The 25,967-nt window shown below is 45.2% G+C and overlaps 1 protein-coding gene across 1 annotated transcript in view; it reads left to right on the forward strand.

The window, feature by feature from the left end:
• LOC145394076 (transmembrane protein 209) overlaps positions 1–25,967 on the forward strand; it is a 478,224-nt gene that overhangs the window by 19,961 nt on the left and 432,296 nt on the right. Inside the window, exon 2 of the mRNA XM_080268043.1 lies at positions 18,673–18,815. Coding sequence (XP_080124169.1) covers positions 18,691–18,815 — 125 coding nt within the window. The 5' untranslated portion in view covers positions 18,673–18,690. The remainder of the gene's footprint in view (positions 1–18,672; positions 18,816–25,967) is intronic.

The following is a 25,967-nucleotide window of genomic DNA, read 5'->3' on the forward strand; positions in this document are numbered from 1 at the left end:
CCCACTTCACTCCTTTCTTCCTCTTCTTCTGCTGAATTTTCTCCGGAGTCTTCGTCGTCAGAGTCACCACTAGCATCAACAGTGAAGCCAGGCCGTAGAGGAAGAGGTAAATCCCTGACCTGTAAAAGTAGAGTTGCCAGTAGAGTAAGGGCTGCTAGTGCTGTACAGCAACCCAGGGTCAGTGCGAGTGACCTTGAACCAGATAAATCTGCCTCATAGCCACCCTCCACCCTCACCCACCCTACACCGCCACGACAGGGAATCCTGGACGCCTTCGCGTGGAGGGAAGGGTCCGATCTTATCCCTGAACATCTCCATTTCGACGAGAGTTCCTCAGGAATACAGCCTGCCTTCACTCTTGATGAGGATTCTGCGTGTGTGGACTTCCTTTTGGCCTTCCTCGATGATGAAGTCATGCAGCACATATCTGATGAGACCAACAGGTATGAATCACAATGTGCTGCAAGTGGTACAGGTGCAGCCAAGATGCAACAGTGCTCCATGCTGGGAGTGTAGGAGCTGTATATGTTCTTCGCCCTCATGCTTCTTATGCCACACACAAAGAAGCATGAGTTGGAAGAATACTGGTCCATGGACCCCTTACTACCCTCACCCACCTTCAATAAGTACATGGCCAGCGATCGCTTCCGGAACATCATGGGAAACCTGCACTTTGCCGACAATGATGTACTTTCCCAAACCGAACCACTCTGGAAGATCCGGGAGATTCTGAGCAGAATGAAGGATAAGTTTATGACATTCTTCCACCCTTTTCAGAAGGTTGTCATTGACGAATCCTTGGTTTTGTTCAGAGGACGTCTTAGGTTTGTGCAGTACATTCCAAGCAAACGCCATCGCTTTGGAATCAAGTTCTTTGTACTGTGCGACTGTAAGACGGGGTACATCGTTGACTTCGTCATTTATTCAGCCAGCACTGTCGATCTTGATAAAACACACCCCCTTGGCTTCTCAGGCTGTGTAGTGAAAGTGCTCCTTGAAAGGTATTTTGGTGGGAATCATGTGCTGTATACAGACAACTATTATACAGCACCAAAACTTGCCAAATACCTTTCAGAGCACGACATCAGCTCCTGCAGCACTGTCAAGAGTAATCGTGCCCACTTCCCTAAATTCCCAGAGGCAGGAACCTCGCAGCGAGGAGACGTGCACCTACGCAAGTCTGAGAAGATGCTGGCAATACGGTGGCATGACAAGAGGGTCGTGCACATGCTCACCACCTGACAGACAGTGGGAAGGTCGACCGTAGGACAGGCGAACCTGTGAGGAAACCTGATGCTGTCTTAGACTACAATATCAACATGTGGCTGGTGGACAAGTCCGACATGATGATTGGAGAGATCGACTGCCTCAGGAAGAATACTAGGTGGTACAGGAAAGTTTTTCTGCATCTCATAGACATGACGATGCTGAACGCCTTCATCCTGTACAAGATGAAGGTCAAGCCACCCAAGTCCTTCTCCCTGAGGTTGTTCGCCAGGACTTGTGTTCAGCAGCTGCTTGAAAGATATGGTACGGTGACAGCAGCAACCACAAGGCGCCATGCAGTAACACTTCCCGACAGACTTGAGCAGAGGGCGTACATGGATTGGCACAGACTGGTGCAAATGCCTGCCACAACCAAGAGGAAGGCTGCAATCTGCAGGTGCCAGGTGTGTGCACATACCACCCGACGCACACTTGAGCACAAACCCACCTCTTGGCAGTGCGCTGAGTGCCAGGTTCCCCTCTGTGTTACCTGCTTCTTTGATCCACAGCCAGAAGCAGTTCTAAAAGTGCAAGTGGGAAATGAAAATAATGTGTAAATAGCAAGTGAAAGCAATGGATGTACAGTACATATGACTGAACAGTGTAATATAGTTTTATGTTACTGCAAATGACTGTGAATAACATAGTGTAAGTAAAATAGAAGTGTAAATATTGAAAATGCAATAGAAAATGTAAATAGAAATGTAAATAATTAGTAATATAAGAATATGAGTACAAATACTTGAGGTTATAACAGTGAAAGTGAATCCGTGGCTCTCTACGTATTTTACTGAATGAAGAATTGAATGACTTCAGTGACAATAAACTAATACTACTGAAGGAAACTTATGGATAAAGACTGCAGATATATATGTTATACAGTAATAGAAATATAAAGTGTGAGGGGTTTTATGAATAATAAATGACAGAATATCAACAGCGAACTAGCGCAAGTGGGAAGGTCATACGTGCTTGTAATTTTCATTGCCTTCACAGTGTTTTTTTTTTTTTTTTTTTTTTTTTAGTATGGATCCCAAACTACTTGATAATCATAGAATAGTGTTTCTAGTGATAATATCTGGCTGTGGTAATCATATTACGGGTTGTCGGGAAGTGTAAAGTGGAGACTTCATTTCCCAACTACAGAGGTCTCCACAAATCCTACGGTAATCGACGAAGGCTCAACAAACATCCCAGGAGAAAGCTGAAGGTATGTGCCATATGTGTATATAATTTTAATATTCTAGGACTAATAACTGATTTTTGGCAAATATTTTTTGAGAGTCTGTCGGAGCCCGAATATGCCTGCGGGTCACGCAAAACAGAGCAAAACAAGCCCGCGGTGTAAGGGTTAAATAACAGGGGTTCCGAGGCGCAGCAACACTTACAGCGCCGCACTCCCCACCGCACCAACACTTCCCTCCACAGACTTCTCTTGAGCGCCTTCCCCAGGAGCATCAAAGTCACTCTCTTCGGCCATAAACCCTTCAAAGTCCAATGCTGACACTTCTGACATTGCATCCTCTTCATCCTCAACAGGAACAGGAGCAGACGATGTCGCTGGTTCCGCAATTTCACCAACTTGAGCCCGCTGTGTGTAGCTTGTTATGAGCGTCTGTCTTCTGTTTATTTCTTCCCTGTGCCTGTCTGTGTAGAAACGGAAGAGTTTGTCGATACCAACCAGAAGTTCCTCCGTTCTTAGGTTGCTCACTTCCTGTTCCTTCACCTCTTCCTTGAGCTTATCCACAACAGCAAGGATCTTGCTAATGTTTGACAATCACAGCTTAGTCCTGCCTTCCATCACGCTAGGCTGCTCAACTTGACTCTGCCTGGCGTCAGGCTCTGTGTCAGCCTCGTCTGTCTGTTGCAACACTTCCTCAGGAGGCTGCTCCTCAGTAGCAGTGTGCACTTCTTGTATGTCCGCCAATGTAACGTCCTCGAAACCTGGTACAGCTTGTGCTGCTGTCAGTGTTGCTGCCTCAGCCTCGGCTGGTGGTTGAATGGCCGTCTCCTGGGTCATGGATAAGTGAGGCACGAGCATTCGCCACGCATGGTTCACCGTTGCAGGTGTAATCTGTTGCCAGGCTTGTAGGAGAAATTCAACTGCGTCCTTCATCGTAAAATTACGCCAAAATGCCTCAACAGTCATGGCATCTGTGGCAGGTCGGGATACAGGTGCTGGTGGAGATGGAACGGGAGCAGATGCCTCATCAAGGTCTTCGTCGTGATCTTCTTGTAGGGCATGAAGCTCCTCTTGTGTGTCGGTCTTCATGCACAGGTAGTCGTACACTTGCTTATGATAGAAGTGCTTCACAGTGGCGATTAGTTCTTGATCCAGTGGCTGCACTAGTGACGTCATGCGGGGCGGCAGAAACACAACACGACAATCCTTATGTAGATCTTCAAGGTATGGAGGGTGACTTGGTGCATTATCAAGCACAAGGAGCATCTTAAATGGAATGACCAGTTCCCGACAGTTGGCCCTGGCATCAGGGACACACCGCCTCATTAACCAGTCTGCCATAATGTTCCCGGTCATCCAACCATTTGCGGACTTGGACCAATACACACCACTTGCATCCATGTTCGTGAGGTTTTTGTAGCACCTTGGGTGTGAAGGTGTGTGTACAACAACTGGGCTCATCTTGTGGCTCCCAGACAGGTTTACAGTGAACATTACCGTCGTCATACACTTGTGGAGCTTGCAACCAGGGGCTTGTTTCTGTCTTTTAGCGTTGTAAGTTGATTTGGGCATGGCCTTGTAATATAACGATGTTTCATCGATGTTGTGGATCTGGTCCTTGGTGTATTGTCCCTCTTAAATAATCGCTCTAAATATCACAGGATAGTCTCTCGCGGCCAGCTTGTCGGCAGAGGCACGTTCACCAGGCACTTTCACGTAACGGAGTTCCTTGCGCTTGAGAAAATGGTCCAGCCATCCGACCGATGCCCTGAAAGGTTTTTCCACTTTAAACCTGCGAGATGCTGCCTTGTAAAAGAGCTGGGCTTGGTTCCAAATAAATCTTCCATTCAGTGGAACACCTTCCTTTTCCTTCCTCATTATGAAGGTGGCAAGATAGCTCTCCATTAGTATCATAGCACGATTTCCCACCCGCGAACAGCCGTCTAGGTCAGAGACACCATACATCTTCACTACAGCCTTTATGGCTTCACGGTTCTTCTACACAGTTTTCACTGTAGATTCAGCCAGTCCCAAGGCTCTCCCGATGGCAGCGTTTCCTTGACCCTCCTCCTTCATCTTAATGATCTTTAACTTGGTGGCGTGAGTCAGAAGTTTCTTAACTCTTGGGGTTGGAGCCATGGTGCGGCGAAGTACAGGCAAGGATGGAGCAGCACAAAAAACACCACACGTTGTACACGACAGGTTAGCTGTAGAGAGCGGATCCGCACAGTGCACGAGCCAGGACTGTTATGGCACGCCCACTCCCTTGTACCCCAAGCTGTGCAGTAGAATGCCCAGGAATTTCTGCGCATCAACATAATGACATGTGACGTGCTGTGTGAGGGGTGGTCGCGCACTAATAGAAAATGGCATTTTTGAGCCACTCCATGCCTCTGCCTCGCGTTCTTTGCGGTAAACTCGCGCATTCAAGGGTTTTTGGTTATGAATTTTGGTCACTCGCGCACAATGCGAATCGCGCACTGTGCGAACCTACTGTATATGTATATATATATATATATATATATGTATTTATACAGTAATCCTTCTAATATCTGAACGCCCAATATCCGAACATCCTCACTAACCGGACATAATCGTCTCAGGATCCAGTATTTCCAAAATGGTCCGAAAACCGCAAAAAAATAGAAAAAAAAAAACGAATTTCTCCCGCATGTAATTTGAACTTGCCGCGTGGGGCGCGGGACAGCTTTGATGTGGTGCGTCATTCCTCCGACGTCCGATAGAGCGCCCCTGCATCCTCCCCACTTTCTGCCTGTCTCTCGTCACAAGTGCACGCTCGTTGTCATGGCTGCCCACGTGCTCGCTTTTGTGGTGGTGCCTTACCTGCTGCAGGCACTCCTGCTGCTCTCGTGCCTGTCCTTCGTGTGTGTGATGATGGCCCCGATGCCTGAGAAGAGGAAGAGAGTGGTGTTGACTCTGGAGAAAGTAGACGCTGGGTGGTCTTCATCCCGCATCCTCCGCGAGTTCAACCTGGCCCGATCTACTTTGTTCGATATCGAGAGATCCCGAGACAAACTCATGCAGTACACAGCTGACTTCTCGTTGAGAAGCAAACGCAACGTGGAGAGGAAGTTGATGTTTACTCCCAAGTTTGCTGAAATGGATTGCTCCACGTTGATTTGGTATCAACAGCAACGTGCTGCTGGTGTGATGGTACGTGGTACGGAGCTGAAGGCTGCTGCTAAGAAGTTCGCCAGGCTTCACGACGCCCTGGACTTCAAGGCATCCGGGGGTTGGCTCTTCGCGTTCAAGTTACTGCATGGCCTTACCAACCATAAAGCTCATGGCGAAGCTTTGGATGCTAACGAGGATGGAGTTGAGGAGTTTTGGCACAAGGTGAAGGGCTTGATCGACAGGGAGGGCCTCACTCTCGGTCAAGTCTACAATGCTGACGAAACTGGTTTATTCTATCGCTCTTTGCCAACGAACACTCTAGCCGAGGAGACGGAGAAGTGTGTACCTGGCCGCAAGCTCTCCAAGCAACGGATATCTGCTTTGTGTTGTGCCAATGCTAACGGCATGCACCGGCTTAAGCCCATTATTGTTGGCTGTGCAAAGCAGCCTCGGTGTCTTCGTGGGGTGATGGATGTCCTTCCTGTCGTCTGGTATCATTCTTTGTAGGCATGGTTTACAGCCCAGATCTTCAAAGACTGGTTCCACTGCCACTTCGTCAAGGAGGTCATCAATTACCAGACGAAGACACTGGGAATCCCGCGCGACCAGGTAAAAGGCCCTCCTTCTCCTCAACAATGCACCTGCCCACTCGTGCGACAAGGACTTGGTGGCTGAGAATGGCCGGATTAGGTGCATGTTTCTGCCACCTAATACGACTGCTCTCATCCAACCAATGGACCAAGGAGTGATTGTGGCAACAAAGCGCCTATACCGACGGAAGTTCCTGGACGAGGTGATGGTTGTTCTTGAGGACGAGGACGAGCGCAGGGAGGGATGGGACACGCAAGGCCAGCGGACTTTGGAAAACCTTCGCCGCTACAACATCGTCTGCAATCTACAACTGGGTCAGTGCATGTAAGGAAGTCACTGTCAAGACTCTAGAAAATGGTTGGTCTCGTCTGCTTCTCGGAACGGATGTGGAGTACGATTTTCTAGGGTTTGACGTGGATGACTTCCATGCACGGCTACGTACGCATGGTGATGATGTTGATGTGGATGATGTTCGTGAGTGGTTGGATGATGACGAGGGCGATCCTGGGTTTCAGACATTGTCTGATATCGGGATCGCATCTTCAGTTGCAGGTGTCAGTACTACCCAGCTTGAAGATTCTGACGAGGATGGCGACAATGATGCGGACTCCTCTCAGCATGACACTACTCCAGCCATCCCCAAGCTGAGCGCACTCCGGGAACACCTAGAGTTCGTTCATGACTACCTGGAACACCCGGACTGCGACAGGGAGAGGGGCCCTTGTGACTTGTGGAGGAAGTGCGTGCTTTCAGGCAGCGCATCATCAATCGTCAGAATCGCTGTACCTTGCTTCAATCAACGATTGACAGTTTTTTCAGGCTCGTGACCACCGCTGTGCCCAGCCCTGGCTCCACTCCGTTGCCTCCCCAAGACAGGCCCACATGCTCCGAGCCACAGCCCAGCACATCAGCCACGGTGGAGTCACCGCTCGATGTGAGTTTGCATCTATCTTCAGAGTCGTCTGGAGTGGGTACGCCATCACCACGACCCAGCGACGCACCCCTAGGTCACCTGCCAGTGATACTCTCGGACTCTGACAGTGATTAAACAGCAAGAACTTCTCCATTAGACCACACAGGAATTTACAGTGTTGTGCAGTGAAGGAAACAGTGTGTTGTGTTAAGGATTTACAGTTGTGAGTGATAAGACATATTTGGAACAAAATTTAACGTAAATAGACTTGTTTGTTTTTGCTTTAGAAAATGGTTAGAAGAGTGGGAAAAGTTAAAGTGCAGAGTGCAACACTTAGTAAGTTACAATAGAGCATAAGTTAGACGAGTGCACACTGTGAAGAGAACGGACTTCTGAGTGCAATAGACTAAATTCAGTGCAAGACTTCATGAACAGTGTACTGGAAGTGCTTCAGGAAATCCTTCTTACTGTCAGAGTCCGAGAGGAGGCGGTTATTCATCGAGATGGCCATGGACTTGCTGTAAGTAGGCAGAATGTTTCATACTGTACTTTTTTCCATACTATACAGTAACCCCTCCAATATCCGGATCAATAGAGCCATAGGCAGGTCCGGATAGTGGTCCTGTCCGGATATTGGGCCCCAGCTTATGGACTTGTACTTATGGACCCTAACTCTGAAAAACACCTATACAACTCCCTCTGGACATGCATTGCACCTATTTAAGACCCAAATCACACCAATAAGGGACATAAAAGACTGAAATAAATGCAAAAGAACCATAAACTGAGGTTTTAGAGGTGAGTTTATACAATATTAAACATTCTGGGTACTTACAAGTCCCTTGCTCTTGGACTGGTTTGAACCGCCAGTTTGCAGTCCACAGTTAATCCTCTGCATTCTAAATTCTAATTTCTTAACACTGCACAACACTGTAAATTCCCGTGTGTTCTAGTGGCAAGGTATTGCAGTTTATTCACTGTTTATTCACAAAAAACAAACACCTGTGGCTTGCACTGTTATGAGTATCTGCTCTCCATCGGAGTTAAGCTGTGACTGTTGATGTTGGTGGGGTAACAGAGTTGCCAGATCGCAACAGCCACATTACCAATCTCCTCAACTTTCATTGTCAAATATAACTTTTCATTAGCAAATTCGTAAAGCTAGCATATATTCTTCACTAATTATATATACAAGTGGAAATACATGTAATCACTCTCCTTATAACTAACACCATGTTGATTATTTTCACACTATGTAGGGTAGCAGGTTAATCAGAGAGAGCAAACAATCCACCATCTCCATCCTGTGTATCCTCATACATGTGAAAAATCCATTTGGTAATGCATTATTCTAATTCATTACCAAACGAATTTTTCATTACCAAATTGGCCCACACTTGGTAATGAAAAATACCAAATGGCAACCTGACAGGGGAGGGGGAGGAAGGAAGGGGTGAAGGGACCATGGTGTAACAGCTGTTTGGCGCCAGGCGGGAATTTCAAATTATGGGAGGGAAAAAAGTCAGATTTTTTTTCGAATTTTTTGCGGTTTTTGGCCCATTTTGGGAATAATGGATCCCAGGAGGATTATGTCCGGTTAGTGGGGATGTTCGGATATTGGGCGTTCGGATATTAGAGGGATTACTGTACTTACCTCAAACACCTCATTTCACTCTTTTATGTCCTTTATTGGTGTGAATAGGGTGTTAGGAGCTATGCATGTGCAATAGGAAGGTGTTTTTCTGAGTTAGGCTAGGTTTGGGTCCATAAGTACCAATTCAGGAACCAGTAACCAGAATGTTTAATATTGTATGAACCTACCTCTAAACCCTCATTTTATGCTTCTTTTGCATTTATTTCAGTCATTTATGTGCCTTATTGGTGTGATTTGGGTCTTAAATAGGTGCTATGCATGTCCAGAGGGAGTTGTATAGGTGTTTCTCTGAGTTAGGGTCCTTAAGTACAAGTCTATAAGCTGGGGCCCAATATCTGGACAGGACCACTATCTGGACCTGCCTATGGCCCTATTACGTCGGATATTGGAGGGATTACTGTACAGTATAGATATATGTAGCAGCTGTGGCTCAGTGGGTTAGAGCACTCCTCTCTGACCGAAGGGTCAGAGGATCGAATCCACCCAAGGGTCATTGGTAGACATCAGGAAGGGCATCCAGTCATAAAATGCTACACACTCCAAACCAAAAGTCCTTTACCCAGGGGCAACGGCTTAGCCCTTCGGGGATACTAGGTGTAAAACCAAATCATCATCATATATATATACAGTACCCTCGCGTCCAGCACGTTAATATTGTCATGCATGGGTCACGTGTTGGACCAAAAACGTGTTGGACTAACAATAGAGCTTATGGGAAAAAATGAATTATGTCAGCAACCCTCGGAAAAGTCACCCTAAATACCTACCATATACCTATACATATATTGGTACTATTGTAATTATAATAAATGGTACTGTGCTATGACTGATAACTAACCTTTTAGGATAGTGTTGGTGGGCTTGCTGGGAATTATAGGTGGTATCCAAGGCTGTAGTTAGTCCTACTGGGTCCCTGGAGGATGGCTGCTGGCGTCACTAGCAGGTAATGGCTGTTGCTCCTCCTCAACCTCCCTCATAAATTCTTCAAAATCAAACCTCCCTCATAAATCCTTCGAAATCACACTCAGAATCACTATCTTCGTCCACAGCCATGGAAGGTCCTGCTTCTGCCTGTCCTAGCACTGTAATCCTCAGCAAAGTGCATGCTTCTCACACTGTTGCCAGAGCCCCGTCTCGTGACTGTGGAAAGTAAGCGCTGTCGCTGACTCGGTAGAGAATAAGGAGAAGCAACTTTGTTTATAAACTGGTACGCACGCCGATGAGAAGGGTTTCAAAACGATTGATATTTATTCTAAAATATTAATATGTATTCAGTGTCAGGCTAAATGTTCAATGTTGTAGTACGATACATTCTCTGTTGAGTCGCCTGGGTTTTGGTCACACAGTTTTCCCCGTCGTATGCTCGGCAGGAATCCATCCAGATGAATTCCAATTGCCCATGGTATCGTCGGCAATTTTACCACGTTACCATTCCGATTTACCATCGTATCCTCGGCAAACCTGGTATGAAGTGCCGTGTGATAGCCTTCGACTGCCAGGATCTTGTCTTAAGTTTTTTATTATGATCACGTTGGCTTCATTTATGTCATAGGCCTTGGCAATGTCAACTTTCCTTTCCCCTTTCTTCTTCCTCTTGATGCTTTCTAGCTTGGTGGCCTGAGGGAGGTTCCGACGCTTCTTGGGGTTCTCAGAAGGCTTCCTAGGCATCGTGAGCAGGGTAAAATGCAGTAACAAGGGCAGAAAATGCAGCAAGAAAAAAGCACCTTCCAATGCAATTATGCGACTGAGTGGCGCTGTGGCGGGAGAAATGTAAACAAAACATCACGTGACACCAGAAGCGTTTTTAATTGGGCGGCATCACGATCACGTCAAGATAACGGGCGGGGAAAGCTACTTGATCAGAAGTTTTTCATTGGCTATCATCATCATGGGAATGTCCAGTATGACCGTGTTGGACCGGGGGTGCTCGTGCTAGAGTGAACTCTGCGGATTTCGCCCACTTCTCTGAGCTCTGTGCGTGTTATGCTAACACACTCGTGTTGCAGTAATTAAATCGTATTAAATAATACTAATTAATTGCTCTCCGTGCTGGACCCGAATCATGCTGGACTAACGCGTGCTGGACGCGAGGGTACTGTATATATATATATATATATATATATATATATATATATATACACATATATATGTGTGTGTGTGTGTGTGTAAATCGTTTCGTTTCATTTCGTTTTTAAAGGCTCCAACATGCTTGCATGTCAGCCTTGGTCACCTAATGGCGGCTCTCCACACTGCACGATCCATTGCAGCCTCCCTGTTCAGTCCCTTAACCCTAAGGTCACACTTAATGACCTTGTCCCATGTCTTTCTCGGTCTACCCCTCATAACCCCACCCCTAATATTAACACTTCTCACCTTCCTCACCCAATTATCATCCCCCGTCCTCTCCACATGTCCAAACCACCTCAATTTACCTCTCCTCATCACAACACCAATACACTCCAGTCCCATCCTACCTCTCAACTCTTCCATTGTAAACTCAGCCCCTCCAGGCCTTGGACGCAGGGACGCACTGCACATCCACCTAATCATTGTCATTTCTGTACGTCTGAGCTGGCGAATATCTTCCTCCTTCACTGCCCAGGTCTCACTGTCATACAGCATTACACTCCAAACACATGCTGCATACAAAGACCCCTTAGCACGTAGGGAGAGCCCTCTCAATGTCAGGAGAGGCAAGAGCTCCCTGAACTTCTTCCAACCACTTCTCACCCTAGCCACAGAGCTAGCTGCAGCCCCACCTCCAGCACACAACATGTCTCCCAAATAACAAAACTCTTCCACACACTCAAGAGATTCACCAGCAAGTTCAATCCTTTCACGTCTGACAATCTCCACCTGCTCACCCCGGCACACCGTACACATAAAATCAGCATTATCTTGCAGTCTACCTCTGATACCACTACATCTCTTATGCACCCATTTGTCACACACACCACACAAGATGGAATTACTTGCCACGCCCTTGTGGCAAACTGCACATGGCCACTCTCCCTCGTCTTTGACAGTACCTCCACCAACCCTAGATATCATCACTTTTGTTTTACCTGCATTTACCCTTAAACCCTTTTGCCCCATACCATCTCTCCAATTCCTAAACCTTTCCTATGCCTCCCTTTCATTCTCTGCAATCAACACCAAATCATCAGTATACAACAACTCCCACGGGAGTCCGTTTCTAAAGTAACGTGAAAGGGCTTCAAGTACCATGATAAACAACATGGGACTCAAGACTGACCCCTGATGCACACCAACATTCACGGAAAACTCATCACTCAAATCTCCATTCACTCTCACCTGGGTGTGAGCACCCACATACATGGCCATAACCACCCTAACCAGCCACTCCTCCAAGCCAAGCTTTCTCATTGATCACTTCACCACCTCTCTAGGGACTTTGTCAAAGGCCTTTTCCAAATCAACAAAAACAAAATAAAGATCCCTTCTCCTACCAATGTATTTTTCCTGAAGCTGTCAAACAATGAATATGGCATCAGTGGTCCCCCTACCTGGCATAAACTCAAACTGCATCTCATCAATATTCACTCTTTCTCTAATCATACCTTCTAAAACTCTCTCCATTACCTTCATTATCTGATCTAAAAGCTTTATACCTCTATAATTTCCTTTATACACATTTACAATTACATTCTTCAGCCAATCATCTGGGACAACACACTCATAAATAATCCTATTTATCAGGTCAGTGACTAAACTCACCCCTATATCGCCTGAGGCCTTCAACATTTCAGCAGTCAACCCAGACACACCTGCTGCCTTCCCCACCCTCATCCTGCCTATTGCCTCACTCACAGTAGCAGTATCAATCAAAGGCCAAGGGCCAGACACTGGATCTGCTGGCTCCAAACCTTCCCTGTCCCAGTCAAACTCCTCTTTCAACAACCAGTTATAATGCTCTCTCCATGCATCTTTAATATCCTCGCTGTTCACCACTACCCTTCCTTCATCATTCTTCACACACTGCTCACCTGTGATATCCCGATTATCCCTCTTCACCTGACCTGCCACCCTAAATATATTTTTCCTTTCCCCATGATTTAGGTTATCAAGTAATTGCCTCTGTGACTCAGACTTTGCCCTGCATACCTCTCTTCTAGCCCTACGCTTGGCAGCCAAATAATCCTCTTTGCTACCACCCTTCTTCCATTCCTGGAAAAGCCTTCTTTTCTCCTTAATTGCAGCTTCTACACACTCATCCCACCACCAAGTTACTTTATGTCTTGGTGTTCCTCTTGTCCAGCCGCATGTTACATCAGTAACTCTCAAGAAATTGTTCTTGAGGGCTCTGTACTGTTCATAAACGCCTCTGTCTACAGCTTCCTGTTCAGCCACCACTCTCCTCAACTCGCTATAGAAGGCATCCCTTACTACTTGGTTTTTCAGCTTCCATATTTTCCTCCTAGGTACATAAGTCCTCTTTTTCATCACTTGTTCTTTAAGCACCATATCACAAATCAACAGTTTGTGCTGCTGCACACACTCCTCACTTCCTATAACTTTAACATCCCTCACTAACCTCCTATCGGCCCTCTTAACCAGAAAATAATCTATCTGACTGCTATTTCCCCCAGACTCATGCGTAATTAACCTACTGTCTCTTTTCCTAAAAAATGTGTTGCACACATTCATGTCCGTTGCCTCCCCAAACTCGAGTATCCTTTCGCCTTCTGCATTCCTTAGACCATACGAACATCCCCCATGCACTCCTTCATAACCTTGTGCTGCTTCACCTACATGACCATTTAAGTCCTCTCCCAAAATCACTATCTCATCATCCCGCATAGCACTCACTACACGTATTAAATCATCCTAAAATCTATCTTTCTCTGATTCATCCAATCCTGCCTGTGGAGCTTATGCCGATATAATTGCAGCTATCTTTCTTCCCAACAGAATTTTCACTACCAATATCCTATCGCTTACTCTCAAAACATTCATAACATATTCCACCCATTTCTCTGCAACCATCACACCAACACCTCCATATCTGTCTGTCCCCTCCTGCCAAAACAACTTATAGCAACAGTCCTTCCCAACAGTCTTTCTGGCTGATCCACCCCTGTACCGAACTTCCTGCAAATAGGCCACATCCACCCACCTCCTACTGAATGCCTCAGCGACTTCCCCCGCTCTTCCCCTCAAACTTCCCACATTCCATGAACCCACTCTCATCCCCATGGGTGATTTACTGTCCTCAGGCTTGCTTTGAAACTTATTTTGTTTTGTCATCTTCAGTATTAATAAAGGGGGACAGACACAGCACAGGTCCCACTCACTGCACAGTCCCAGGTCCAGGCAATGGATCTGGGACCCCTAGCACACCAGCTTACCAGTGGCTGTGGTAGTGGCCTCGGGGCACCCTGCCAGGACATCTGCAGGGACACCCTCCAAGCGCGTCTTGGCACTGCAACTATCCCGCCATTATACACCCACTGATAGGGCAGCCTCCTGGGGTGCTACTCCCAGGTTCGGGCCCCTCTCTATTGGGCGGAAGCGGCAGCCTGGGAACTGCAATGCCATGTACCCTCTAGCACAGGCCTGAGCCCCATCTCGCCCTGGACCCACGATCTATGCTGGCGGAACCCCCGCCACGCCTTCCCCCAGAAGTCGTCCACTAGGTAGCGGGGGCAAAGTTTTCTGGCCACATGCCCTTGCTGGCGCCAACCCCTATAACGTAGCGGGATATGTTGTGTGAAATGTAAAGTGCATGTGGTGTAGTGCATAGATAGTTAGAGGAAATGTTTAGGAGAGTATGCTGGTCTACTCTCCACGTTACTGTCACACTGAAAAGGTCAGCAAAGGGGGATGGTTAGATAGCTAGTGAAACAGGAGCTCCAGCTCTCCCTATCACCAGCATTCCCATTCCCCTCGGGAGTACTACCCTATTCGGCCCGTGCTACGGCCTCCTCCTATATATCTATCTATGTGTGTGTATATATCTAATCTATCTATTGCCAGACGCCTCAATCCCGTTTGGGGTGGCCACAAACAAATCTCCTCCAAGTCGCCCTGTCCCCCGCCATTTCACTGCCGTGCTCCCAACTCACACCCCCCTCTGTCATATACCTCTCCACCCCATCCCTCCATCTCATCCTCGGCCTCCCCCTCCCTCTTCCCCCCTCCACCTCACTCACATACACATTAATATATATATATATATATATTTATATATATATATATATGTAATATAATATATATATATATAATTTATGCATGCATGTATATGTGTGTGTGTGTGTGTGTGTGTGTGTGTGTGTGTGTGTGTGTTTTACCTCAATAATGGGATAATTACTGATTCACATAAATATTGATTTTTTTTTTTTTTAATAGAATGCAGGTGGGGCACCCATCATCCACTCACTCAGTGTAGGGGTGCCATATGATCTCTACACTGTGTGACAAGCCAAATGGTTTCCTGAGTCAGGAAATCATTTACTACGCTGGGTGGTAACCATATAACTGGGGTTTCTGGCAGGGTTAAATGTCCCCCAGAATCCCCTATCCAAAATCACTAAATCACGGCAGTCGTTTCGGAGCGCCTCGGAGGGCCCAATACCTGCCCAGGGCCCCAACCACATGGGCAGATTCGCATGGCCATGTGGAATGAGAGAGGTGTGAGTGAGGAGAGCAAGAGGGTGGAAGTGGTCAGTGTGTTCAAGAGTGCGAGGGATGCCTTGGCATTGTGAGAAACGAAGATGAAAGGGTGGGAAGTGGAGTGGGAGGGTGTGAAATGTGTAAGATCGGGAATGAATGGGCGAGGAAGATGCAAGGGAGTTGTTTTGTTGATGAATGAGGTGTGGCAGAGTGTAATGAGAGACTACGAATGTATCAGCTCGAGGTGAATGTTCAAGTTTGAGAAGGTGAAAGTGGCAGTAATTGTGGCATATGCACCATGTGAAGACATGAGTGAGAGACAGAAAGACAGGTTTTGGGATGAGTTGGGTAAAGTAGTGGGAGAAATGCCCAGGAGCTATAAAGTGATTGTAATGGATATGAATGGAAGAGTTGGCACTAGTCCTGAGGATGACATAATGGGTTGTTATGGAGTAGCAGAAGAAAATGATAATGGGAAGAGACTAAAGGATATGTGTCAGGAGAGGAGGTTGTGCATTATAACTTGTATTTCAAACACTAAGATGTACATAAATATGCATGGTATAGGGGGAACGGGGATCGTGTTGAAAGAAGCCTGATTGATTACGTGCTCGTAGAGAGGTCGATGATGGGAATGGTTGCTTATACAAGGGCTGTGAGAGGACGATGTGGATGTCTGTCAGATCATATGATTGTGGTATGCAAGATGAAACTGAGAGGAATGAGGTGGATTAGGAGAGAGAGGAGCAGTCAGGGAGAAAGACTGAAAGTTGAGAAGCTGAAGATCAAAGAAATGGCAGATGATTGTAGGACCAAAGTAGAGGAGTTAGAATTACTGAATTGGAATGAAATGGATCTGGACAGCCTGTGGAATGCATATAGGGGTTGCTTCATTAGGAATGCTCAAGCGGTGTGTGGTGTGGCAAGAGTAACAACAAAGAAGAAAGGTACAGCATGGTGGGATGAGGAGGTAAAGAGAGTGATGGAGGAAAAGAGGAAGAAGTGGCTAAAGTGGTTACAGGGCAGGGGTTCAATTGAAATAAGAACTGAATATGTTGAGAGCAAGAAGCACGTAAAGAGACTAGTGAAGAGGAAAAAGGAGGAGGTAAATGAGGATCTGGGAAGAAGAATGAATGCGAACTACTCTGAAAACAGAAAGTTATTCCGGAAAGAGGTGCGGAAATGTAGAAGTGAAAGTCGAAAGAAATGTGGTGGTGTGAAGGATGTAGGTGGTAGATTATTAACCCATGGGGATGAAGTAAGGACCAGATGGAAAGAATATTTTGAAAGCCTGATGAATGGGAATAGAGAGAGCAGAGCGGCTTTAAACACGATTGGTTTTGGGGGTGTGCAGAGAAGGAATGCAGTTCCATATGTGACACTTGCACAGGTGAAGATTGCCGTGAAGCGGCTGAAAAATGGGAAAGCAGCTGGGGTTGATGAGGTGTATGCTTAAGTGCAGTGGAGAGAGTGGAATGAAGTGCTTGTTGGAGATATGTAAGGTGTGGATGAGTGAAACTGTGCCTGTATAGTGGAAAAAGGCTGTGATTGTACCCCTGTACAAAAATAAAGGTGAGCGAAGTGGGTGCAAGAATTATTGTGGCATAAGTTTATTTAGTGTGGTAGGGAAGGTATATGGAAGAGTTATTATAGAGAAAGTAAGAGAGATATCAGAGTCCTAGTAAGTGATGAAAGGGTGGCTTTGGGAGTGGCAGAGGATGTGTGGACCAAATATTTGCAGTGAGACAGTAGAGAAGGCTTGTGAGAAGGACCATAAGGTGTTTATGGCATTCATGGATCTGGAAAAAGCATGTGACAAAGTGGACAGAGAAGGATTGTGGAAAGTTTTGCACATATTCTGTGTAGAGGGTAAGCTGCTAGGTGCCGTCAAGAGTTTTTTATTATGGTAGTGAAACATGTGTAAGGGTTAATGGGCATCAAAGTGAATGGTTCACGATCGGTGCGGGTGTGCGACATGGTTGTGTGATGTCCCCATGGTTGTTCAATATATATATGGATGGGGTGGTGAGAGAAGTAAAAACACGAGTAACGGAGAGAGGGGTGCCATTGATAATGAATGGTGATGGATGGAATATCTCAAATTTGTTGTATGCTGATGATGCAGTACTGCTTGCAAGTACTGGACAATTACTTGGTTGGCTAGTGTAGAGTTTTGCCAATGTCTGTAAGCATCATGCCTTGAGAGTAAATGTAGAAAAGAGTAAAGTGATGGTTATTGAGAGAGAAGGTGCCTCCCAGTGCGATGTTGCAATGAATGGAGGGAGACTGGAATTGGTGAGAGTTCAAATACATGGGTACAGTGATACAAATGAGAGGAAAATGTGCAAAAGAAGTTGAAAGTAGAATGACACAAGGAGGAAAAGTAGCTGGTGCAATGAAGACCTTAATGAGAAACAGAGGCTTGAGTGTTGCAGCTGCACGAGGCTTACATGAAGGAGTGTTAGTGCCAACTTTAACATATGGATGTGAGACTATGGTGTGGCATGAAAATGAAAAGTCAAGAGTAAGAACAGTGGAGATGGGACTACTATGGAATGTACGTGGAGTACAGAGGGTGGATAGGATATGAAATAATGTGATTCGTAAAAGTTGCGGAGTGAGGAAGTCTGTTGACACCAGAATCGAAGAGAGTGTACTGAGATGATATGGTCATGTGAAGAGAATGGATAACAATAGAGTGGTGAAAAAGGTATATCTGAGTGAATTCGAAGGAGGGAGGAGGCGATGTAGGCCAAGGAGAAGGTGGAGAGATATGGTGGATGAATGTGTAAGGAAGAGAGGTTTGGAAGTCGGTGAGGCTAGGGAACTGACAGGAGATCGAGCTGGCTGGATGAATGCTGTGAGGAGAAGTGCATGATCAGGGATTTTGGCACCCCTTTTTAACATGGCAGCATCTGGATTGACTCTATTGGATATGATTATATGAAGCTACAGAACATGGTGAATGTTTTTGGCGTATGCGATAGAGCCAGGATCCGGGGGCTTGAATGATGAGTGAATGGAAGCGTGGCCCATTGGATTGGGGAAACTTGGGCTGTCTGGACGTTGCTACTCCTCACCCTGCCCTAGTGTGGGAAGGAAGGTCTGGATGATGATGATAGAATGCAGGCATGAAAATAGTTAGTCATTCTTCCATAACAGTTTCTAGGAGTAGGATTTTCAGTGGCAGATTACTTTAAAATGCAGTAGCTTTGTACAGTGTTGATTATTCTTCAGATTTGTTTTGACAGAACTATTTAAGAGATTTCTACATTATGCTTTCTGCATTTTGTGCAGGTTTGGCAAACTGTGAGGATGCTCCAGGTGTCAACATTCGTGCAGGAGGCTTTGTCCCGCAAAACTGCTGCTCATACTCTGACTACATGCAAGAAATCTGCTGCGTTCACCTTCCTCCTTATGGCAGTTCTTGTCCATGACTTGTAAGATAAAAGATCTTGTGGTATTTTTTTTTGCTTTGGCTTATTGATGCCCAGTGATTTTTCTAGAATGTTTTTTTTACATTATCTCATGAAGTAGAGGGGGGGGGGAGGCTCCTCTATGGCATTTTCTTCTAAAATGCTTCTTTAGGGGATTTTATGAATGTCCTGAAAATTACTTGCCATGACCATGGTGTGGGGATGTGGATCTTGTGAGAGATACTTTCAAGTGATTTCTGACTGCAATACTCTGTGTCAACCTTCATGGTCATTATTTTCTGCCGTATTGTCCCTATCATTATTCCTGAGTGAATCAGTCAGGTAGCTGAGAAAATCATGACTTTGCTTATGCTTTGCCTTTGGCCAGTCTTCAATGACCTTGGCACATCATTGTTGTGCTGGGTACGAACTCGCTTGCCCACAATAGCAAGCATGTCTTCTCAAACATGTTGGTGTTGTGTGAAGAGCTTTTGTGCAGTGGGAGTAGTTCAGCATTGTTAACAAAATGTCAAGCCTTTGGATTTTCTATAGTCACGAGGTTATACTTATTAAAGTCAAATGTCCAAAGTAATAAAGTGTGCTGGTACAACGAGGACGATTGCTGTTGGCGCTGCAACAACACTGCGCCAAAGTTCGAACCATATCCACGCCTGGTTGTGGACAGTGTCCCTGTTCCCTGAATTGTATGAGCACGTTTAAGCAGTAGTGGCTTGCTAAGGTAAGTGGCTGGCCAACTTTTGAGTGGATTTCAAGGCTAGGTTTTGTTGTGGTCTGGATGGGTCATGTCATGGGGGAGTCTGAGCAGGGCAATGCCCCACCATTTAGGTACCTGGTTTTGGTATTTTCCATTTTTTATTGGTGTTTTTTCATGTCTGTCTACCATATCTGTTGCCAGATGCCTTAATCCCTTATGGGGGAACCACAAGCAGATCGCCTCCATGTCACTTTGTCCCTCGCCTTTTCACTGCCCTCCCCCCAGCTCACAGACCCCTCTCTCATATACCTCTCCACTTCATCCCTCCATCTCATCCTCGGCTGCCCCCTCCATCTCACTCACGAACACTTTCCTTGTCAGTCTCACGTTCTCCATCCTGACCACATGGCCAAACCACCTCAGTGTATTTCTCCTAATGCTTTCTGTCACATCCACAATCACACCACAATGCTCCATCACTTCCTCATTTGTCAGTCTGTCTCTCCAACTACACGTGTTTCTCAAATAACTCATTTCCAAAGCTCTCACTCTTGACTTGTGTCCATCCAACAAAGTCCAAGTTTCGCCTCCATACATCAGAGCTGGTAGTAATCCCTTTATTATCCGGACGCCCACTGTCCGGACTCCCCACTACCCGGACATTTTGGGCCCAGGCCTTTGGAACCCAAAAATGGCCAAAAAATTTAAAACAAAAGAAAAAATCCTACGTTTTTTTCAACCATACTTTAAAATTGGCACGCAGCACCGAACAGCTGTGTTTACACATGCCCCTTGCTTCCCCCTCCCCAATTACCACCTAACTACCATCCTGACTAGACGCGTAATGCAATGGATGCCGCACGTGCTCGTTTCTGTGAACAAGCAGTGAATAAACTGCGATACCTCGCCACTAGACCACATGGGAATTTACAGTGTTGTGCAGTGTTATGAAATTAGAGAGTGCAAAGATTAAATACAGAGTGCAAACTGGCAGTTGAACTTGAAGTGGTGCAATTTAGAGCAATGTGCAGTGTTAAACAGTTACAATTCGTAGTGCAAAGGATTAAGTGCAGCACAACACTGGATTACTGTACACACTTCGAGAGCATATTCACCATTGCCAGAGCCTTAGAGGAGGTGGGTTAACCTTCGTAATGAACGGCCAAGGATGTGTTGTAAGTTTTTTTTTTAAGGTAAGAAAGAAGGAACCAAAGGCCAGGGTCCGCAAACTGTTCCGTCCAAGAAAAGAACAAAATAATACAAAAGAGAGCCAAATTCAAGATTCGTTCATTTCGAGATGCCTGGACACACTGCGTTTGAAAGACTGGAAATCATAGGAAGTAGGAAATACAGACAGAGGGAGACAATTCCAGAGTTGACCTCTTGCATTAGTGAATTGGACAGAAAAGGGATGAGAGTTTGTTGCTAGACGGGTGCTACGCACCCATTGTAGAGGTGGAGAGATGCAAGCAAACAGTTCAGAGGAGCAGTGACCATTGAAATAGTGATAGAAAAGAGATAAAGATGCAACAGTGCAGCAAAGAGAAAGAGGTTGAAGGGAGCCAGTAGGAGAAGGAGAGTTGATGAGACGAAAGGCCTTTGACCTCCACCCAGTTGAGAAGTGCTGTATGTGGAGAGCCTCCCCACACATGAGAGTTGTACTCTAAACAGGGACAAATAAAGCCCGTGTATAAAGTCAACAACTGTGGAGGGGTAAAGAAGGTACAGATTCGGCTTAGCACACCTAATCTCTTGGAAGCATATTTTACAAGAGATGCAATATGATTTTTCCAAGATAAGTCCCGAGTGAATGAAACCCCAAGCATATTCAAGGATGATGCAGGATTGAGCTGGATATTATTAAACATTAGTGGGTACTCCAGTGGAAGATTGTGTTGGGTTGATGGGTGTAAAAACTGAGTTTTTGATACATTAAAAACAACAAGATTATTTTTACCCCTGTCAGAGATACAAGCCAAGTCAGACATTAGGGTTGCCATAGCCTCATCCCTTGTTTGTTGAAGTATATGCTGAGATGGACGTTGCAGGAACTGAATGGAAAGGTGAAGGGTGGAATCATCAGCGTACGAGTGGATAGGGTTATAGGTACAGCTTAGAAGGTCATTGATGAATAAAAGGAAGAGAGTCGGTGATAGGACAGAGCCCTGAGGAACACCGCCGTTGATAGATCTAGGAGAAGAATGATGGCCGTCTACAACAGTGGCTATAGAATGACCGGAAAGGAAGCTATAGATGAAGGCACAGATAGGAGGATAGAAACCGTAAGAGGGCAGTTTGGAAATTAAAGATTTATGCCAGACTCAATCGAAAGCCTTTGAGATGTCAAGTGCGATGGCAAAGCTTTCGCCAAAGTCCCAAAAGGAGGATGACCAGGAGTCTGAAAGGTAGGTGAGAAGATCGCCAGTGGAATGTCCCTGACGGAACCCATATCGACGATCAGAAAGAAGGTTGTGATAGGAAAGATGCTTTAAAATTTTTCTATTAAGAATTGACTTGAAGACTTTTGAGATCCAGGATGTTAAAGCAATTGGACGATAGTTAGAGGGTTGGGAATGGTCACCTTTCTTTAGGACTAGCTGAATGAGAGCAAACTTCCAGCAGGAAGAAAAGGTACAAGTTGATAGACATTGGCGAAAGAGTTTGCCTAGGCGGGGTGTAAGCACAGAAGCACAGTTCTTGAGAACAACAGGAGGGACTCCATCAGGCCCATATGCCTTGTTAGTATTAAGGCCAGTGATAGGAGAAAATACATCAGCTGAAGAAATTTTAATGTCAGCCATGAGGAAGTCAGAGGGGGGAAGTGATGGAGGAACAGCACTGGAATCGTCTAAGTTGGAATTGGAGGAGAAAATCTGAACGAAGAGATCTGCTTTATCAGTTGAAGAAACAGCTACAGAGCCATCAGAATAGAAAAGAGGAGGGAAGGATGATGAGGATAAGTTGTTAGAAAGGTTTTTGGCAAGGTGCCAGAAGGAGCGGGAAGAATTCCAGTTGGAGAGTTGAGAGCATTTGGTGCGGATGATATTATTTTTAGCAGAGCAAAGAACAGACATAGCATGATTCCGAGCGGAAACATAGGCAAGATATGATTCAGGGGTGGGTTGGTTCTGATACCTTTTGTAGGCCCTCTTCTTGTTGCAGACAGCATTAGAACAAGCGTGATTAGACCAACGCTTTTTTGCATTAGTCAATGGATACGATAAAGGAATGTATGTTTCCATGTCTGAGAGAATAACCTCCGTAATGTGCAGTTCACACTCAGATGGCTCCCGGCCATGGAAGCAATAATCATTCCAGGGAAAATCAAAGAGGTACTGCCTGAGGGCCTCCCAATCCGCAGCTCCAAAGTGCCATAGTCGATGTTTCTTTGGAGGGTCCACAGGCCATACCGGAGCAATAGGACAGGTCAAGGTAATTAGGTTGTGATTGGAGGAGCCCAACAGAGAGAAAAGATTAACAGTGTAAGCAGAAGGATTAGTTGTAAGAAAGAGGTCAGGTATGTTGGAGCTCTCTCCAAGGCAGTCAAGGATATGGGTAGGATGCTGTACAAGCTGCTCTAGGTCATTAAGGATAGAAAAGATGTAAGCTTCTTCACCAGATGGATCAGTGAAAGGAGAGGAGAGCCAAAGGCAGTGATGAACAATGAAATCTCCTAGAATGGAGATTTCAGAGAAAGGAGAAATGGATAGAATGTGTTCCATCATAGAAGTAAGATAGTAGTTTTGATAGTCATTCGAATTAGGAGATAAGTAAACAGCGCAGATATATTTAGTCAGAGAATGACAAGAAAGCTGAAGCCAGAGAGTAGAGAATTCAGAAGAATCAAGTTCAGGAACACGAGAGCAAGATAAATCATTGCGTACATATACACAACAGCCACCTTTGGCTTTGAAATGAGTATAAAGTAGGAGGAAACAGAGAAGAGTTTGCTGTCAGTTGTCTCAGACAGGAAGAGAAGGTGAGGTTTAGAGGAGGAGAGGTGATATTCGACAGAGAAAGTTAGAGGAAAGGCCGCGTTGCAGAGATGAAGAATAAGTGAGTCAGACAGTGGTTCCAGGCATCTCTCTGAGTCGTCACCGGGAGAGGGGCGGATGGTGAGGGAATCTATGGTACCCTCTCCCGGGACCCCGCGGCCAGATTTAATTGCGCCATTTTTCTCTTTGAATTTTGAAAAGGAAGTGTAGTGTGTACTGTGCATGTAGTTTGGTGTTGACAGTTAGAGAAACTTGTATTGGAGAGCATGCTGGCCTACTCTCTGTGTTATTGAGACACTGTAAAAGTTCAGCAAAGGGGAATGGTCAGGAACTAGTCCCGAGGGCTGATGAAACGTGAGCTCCAGCTTTCCATCCACCTTGGGAGTACTGCCCAGCTCGAATGGTGCTACAGTCTACTGCTCCTACCCTGTACACTGCTAAATATTTTCCATACTCACTTCTAGTTCCTCATTCTCAGGTTCCTTTTCATTTATTTCATGCTTTCTGTCCCTTATTTTGTGTGAATATGGTCTTAAATAGGTGCTGTGCAGATCCAGTAGGGAGTTAGTTATGTGGTTTTCAAAGTTCGGCTGGGTTAGGGTCCATAAGTACCAGGCCAGGAGGCAGGGGCCCACTATCCCGATGGACACACTTTCCGGACATGCCTTTGGCTCTGTTACATGGGATATTGGAGGGTTTACTGTACAGTAATCCCGCATTTTTTGCGGATTTTTTGTCTACGGTTTTGCCCTCTCGCGGATTTTCTTAGCATTAATAAGTTCAACTACAATATCCTTGAATATACAGAAAACAAAAAATTTGAAATTCCCGCAGCTTCCAATTGTAGCGCGGTAAACTCACGCCACCCTCTGACCCTTTCCCGCGGCCCCTCTGCCAGTGTTACCATATCTAGCATAATTTTATTCTTTTAGCATAATTTTGATCAAATTTTCGAGTCTGGAATATTTTTTAGCATATTAGAAGTTTTAGAATCATTCTAGCATAATATAGAATGGAATGGAATATTTTTGGAATAATTTTATAAAAGCTACAAATCAGAGAGAGAGAGAGAGAGGGAGAGACGAATAAGGTAAGATGATGTTTGAATAGTTGGTTACTTTCAGTTTGGGCTTGGTTGGGTTGGATTAAGTTAGGTTGGATTAGGTTAGGTTAGGTTAGGTTTTAGGTTAGGTTCGGTTTGGTTCGGTTAGGATAAGTTTGAGCTTTGTACTTTACCCATGAAACCTAGGTTTTTCTGATGGATTTTGGTATGATTCATTCGATTTTCAGCTTCATTTCAGTTGGAAATGACCATTTTCTGTGTTTCCCCCCCTCCCTATAACCTCCGATTCCCCAAAGATCCCCCATTGTTGCAGGGGGATGGGGGGGGTCATATCTCAAAATCTGGTTATTTCTGACGGAAATGATGCTCAAAATCGAATGAATCACATCAAAATCCATCAGAAAAACGTAAGTTTCGTGGGAAAAAGCAGTAGGCTATGGGCAGAAAATCGATATTTATCCTCTTACTGTATGTAGGTTCATTTTAATATTTTCATAGTAAACAATACATAATTAATATGTTGCACGAATATGTATAGAATTTTATCATTTAGCTTCAAGTTAGCATAATTCATTTTTTACTTGGAACAAATTTGCTCAATCTAGCATAATTTTTTCATTGCCCTAGCATAATTTCGTTGTTTGGATATGGCAACACTGCTCTCTGCCCCGCATTCCTCAGTCCACGCCTGACTGCCCTACGTGTCTGGTGTGCTTGTAACCGCACTATGATATGAGCCTCTTGCTTTCCACATGGCCCCAGGACGTAAGCCAGCCTCACCAAAGGCTAATAATACAATTAGTAAGAACTCCAAAGTGACAAAACGATCAAGAAAAGTTATGACCTTAGCAGAGAAAATTTTGTTACTGGACAAGCTAAGAAACGACCGTGGGAGTGTTTGCTATCACCAGTTAATGTATCTTTTTATTTTGTACTGTTTTGTGAATAAATGTGTAGATAATTGTGTATTACAGTACGGTGTTTACGTTTTTCCTTCATAATGGAGTATGTGCTTTCAATCTTGTAAGAAGGTATTTCGGGATGAGTATGGAGGTTTCGGGACAATTCGCAGTCACAACAAACACAAAACAATTCGCCTTCATTAATGAAGATAGCTATGGGTGACGCTAGAATATAATTCAAAGGCAACTACAGCGAGGAAGAAACGAGTTAATTATTGACTAAAGGAGCAACTAATAAATAATATCCAGAACCTCCGCTACTGAACGTAGACTTTGCTGGATCCCCCTGAAATATAGTTATTAAAGTATTGATTAATTAATAATAAGTATATTGATAAAAGTATTGATTAGTATATTTATAGAATGGCGGGGAATCGTCCAGGGTGCGAATTGTTCTGAAGGGGAATCGGCCATGTTTCGACGGGGAATTGTCTGACGGCG

This window comes from Coenobita brevimanus, chromosome 26, assembly GCF_032717465.1.
Source record: "Coenobita brevimanus isolate Jiangsu-jjx chromosome 26, ASM3271746v2, whole genome shotgun sequence".
Classification (NCBI taxonomy): domain Eukaryota; kingdom Metazoa; phylum Arthropoda; class Malacostraca; order Decapoda; family Coenobitidae; genus Coenobita; species Coenobita brevimanus.